General features: G+C 45.4%; 1 protein-coding gene across 6 annotated transcripts in view; it reads left to right on the top strand.

The window, feature by feature from the left end:
- LOC113822593 (protein Smaug homolog 2) overlaps positions 1-2,500 on the top strand; it is a 96,600-nt gene that overhangs the window by 11,645 nt on the left and 82,455 nt on the right. Inside the window, exon 1 of one of the 6 annotated variants that reach the window (XM_070140303.1) lies at positions 39-484. The exons of 3 other annotated variants lie outside the window; for them this stretch is intronic. In XM_070140303.1, the coding sequence (XP_069996404.1) occupies positions 421-484 (64 nt within the window). In that variant the 5' untranslated portion in view covers positions 39-420. Of the gene's footprint in view, positions 1-38; positions 485-2,500 lie in introns of those variants that run through there. 2 more of the 6 variants (XM_070140304.1, XM_070140302.1) reach the window with 2 other exon arrangements.

The raw sequence follows: 2,500 nt of genomic DNA, 5'->3' as shown, positions 1-2,500 counted from the left end.
CCCGTGATGGTGATTGGACTGTTGTTCGTTTGGGTCGTTTCGTCTCGTTCCGACGGGCGGGGGCGACGCGGCGGCCATGCGTGGGCGTGAGCGCGGAAAACGGGCGGATTAAAGGACGGGAAGTGTGTCGTTGTGGTTCCGTCTTGTCTTGCTTTCTTTTGTGTGTGTGTTTTTTTTTTTTTTTCGTCCGACGAGAACGAGTGTCGCCTTTTTAAGAAAATAAAAGAAAGGGAGAAAGAAGGAAAATAAACGTTGTTTACATTCGGGGATCTCAGAGGAGTGGATGGAAGACGAGAGAGATAGAGAGAGAGAGAGAGAGAACCAGCCACAACAACAAAGAGGTCCCAACAACAGCACAAAAACAACACCACCAACCGGGGAGCTCGGCGAACTGAAGCGAACTGAGGCCGTTTCGTGCGTATGTGTTCCAGCGGTCCGAGAATAGCGCACGTTGGCCGGGTGTCAACGCGTGTTGATTCTACAGGTACGAAATTTTCATTTTGTTGGCACGGGCGAAAGCGGCCGCCCGGCGTTGCAGAAGTCATGCAACGCGAAAATTTGCGGGGGATTCGCTCATGGAGAAAAGGCGGGATTTGTGTTGGCAGCGCTGAGGGGGGTGGGGTGGGGGCGAGGGGCGGGGACAGGGATTCGGGCGAGGATGAGGAGGAGAAGATAGAGACTCGCTGATGAATCGGCGCGCGTGATGATCAGGCGGATTGGTGACAGCGAGAGAAAGCCAAAATGGAGCGAACGAGAAGCGAAGGGTTGATATTAATATCTTGGCGCCGATGGAGGCGGTTGCGCGGAGGAAAGTCGAAGCCGCTTAAAGAGAGAGAAACAAACAGAACAGTCAAGATACAAAAAAAAAAGAAAAAAAATACAAAACAGTTGTGTAAACACGATGTCTTAATTTTGTTTTGTTTTGTTTTTTTGAAGAAAGGACAAGGGTCATCACGCCCTCACGCCCATCCCCCTCCCCTTGCCCCACCTCACATACACCCACCCCGAGCCCTGTCCCTATCCCTCTCCCCTCCCTTTTCCCTATCTTTATCTCATTCTCTATCTCTATCCTTGTCCCTATCCCCCTCTTCCCCTCCCCTCCTTCTCCACCTTTCTCTCCATCTTTCCACTCCCCCACCCCTCCTACCTTTCCACCTACCCCCGCCTCCAACTGTATGGCCCAGAGCTGCCTCCTTCCCTCCCCCCCCCCCTTCTGACAGTGCTACAAGGTGTCGGCAGCACCGCGCCCGCCCACGCCCGCACGCCCACCTTCGTACACTTAGCAGTTACCAGGTAGAATGCTTTATTTAGGGAGGGCAAAGAAGGGAATAAGTGGGGGGAGGGGAGGGGGGGGTTGGCGGCGGGTTGCTCTTGCCCTTGGCCTTGGTGGAGGGGGGGGGGAAGATGGGTTGAGCGGAGGGGGCGGGGTTGTTTGTGTCTCTTTTATCGGTCGTTCTTCTTTGATCTTCTTTCCTCGCTTCAATTCTTTCTTATGTCTTTATGTCTTCTTTTTTTCTTCTACTTGTCACCTCTCTCCTTCCTCTCCTTTTTCTGTCTCTCACTCTCTCTCTTTTTCTTTCTTTCTCTCTTCTTCTTCTTCTTCTTCTTTCCTTCTTCTTTCTTCTTCCTTCTCTCTCTCTTCTCTCTCTTCTTCTCTTCTTCTTCTCTCTCTCTTCCTTCTCTCTTCTTCTTCTTCTTCCTTCCCTCTCCCTCTCTCTCTCTCTCTCTCTCTCTCTCTCTCTCTCTCTCTCTCTCTCTCTCTCTCTCTCTCTCTCTCTCTCTTTCCCCCATCATCATCGTCACCATCACCATCAAAGCATCATTCTTTTTATTAATGTTATCATTTTTGTTGTCATCGTCATCATTATCACTATTGTTATCATCACCATGAAAGCACTCTTCTTCTTGTTATCATCATTATTGCTACCAGTATCATCATCACATCATCTCCAGCAACGCCATCATCATCATCATCATCATCATCATCATCATCATCATCATCATCATCATCATCATCACCGCAACCACAACTATCAGGAGAGTACCATTCTTCTTCTTATTATTATCATCATCATCGTTATCATTATTAATAGTTGAAGTACCTGCTTGTACTATTAGGCACTCGTGATGTTATCATTATTATTATTTTTGTTGATATTATTTCTTGGGCGTTATTAAAAGTAGTAGAGAGCGTAAGCAGTTATGGCAGTAAATAGAGAACATTTTATTGATAATTATTTGATTATCATCATTTATCAAAACAAACTACTATTGAATATTATTAAGTTTTGTATTGAATATTAATATTAAGTCTTTATATTGATATTATATGAAACATCGATACTACGAACATTGATTGTTATATTATTGAATATAAACAAATGAACAATATTAGTGAGTCAATATTCGAATTTTCATTTTATTATCATAGTCATTATTATCGATTATGATTTAGTTACTCCTTTCTCTCGCGTATTGTCATCTTTATTACTCAACTGCT

The sequence above is a fragment of the Penaeus vannamei genome, chromosome 26 (genome assembly GCF_042767895.1).
Source record: "Penaeus vannamei isolate JL-2024 chromosome 26, ASM4276789v1, whole genome shotgun sequence".
Classification (NCBI taxonomy): domain Eukaryota; kingdom Metazoa; phylum Arthropoda; class Malacostraca; order Decapoda; family Penaeidae; genus Penaeus; species Penaeus vannamei.
Note: the sequence above shows the minus strand (reverse complement) of the source record. Positions and strands in the feature narration are given on the sequence as shown.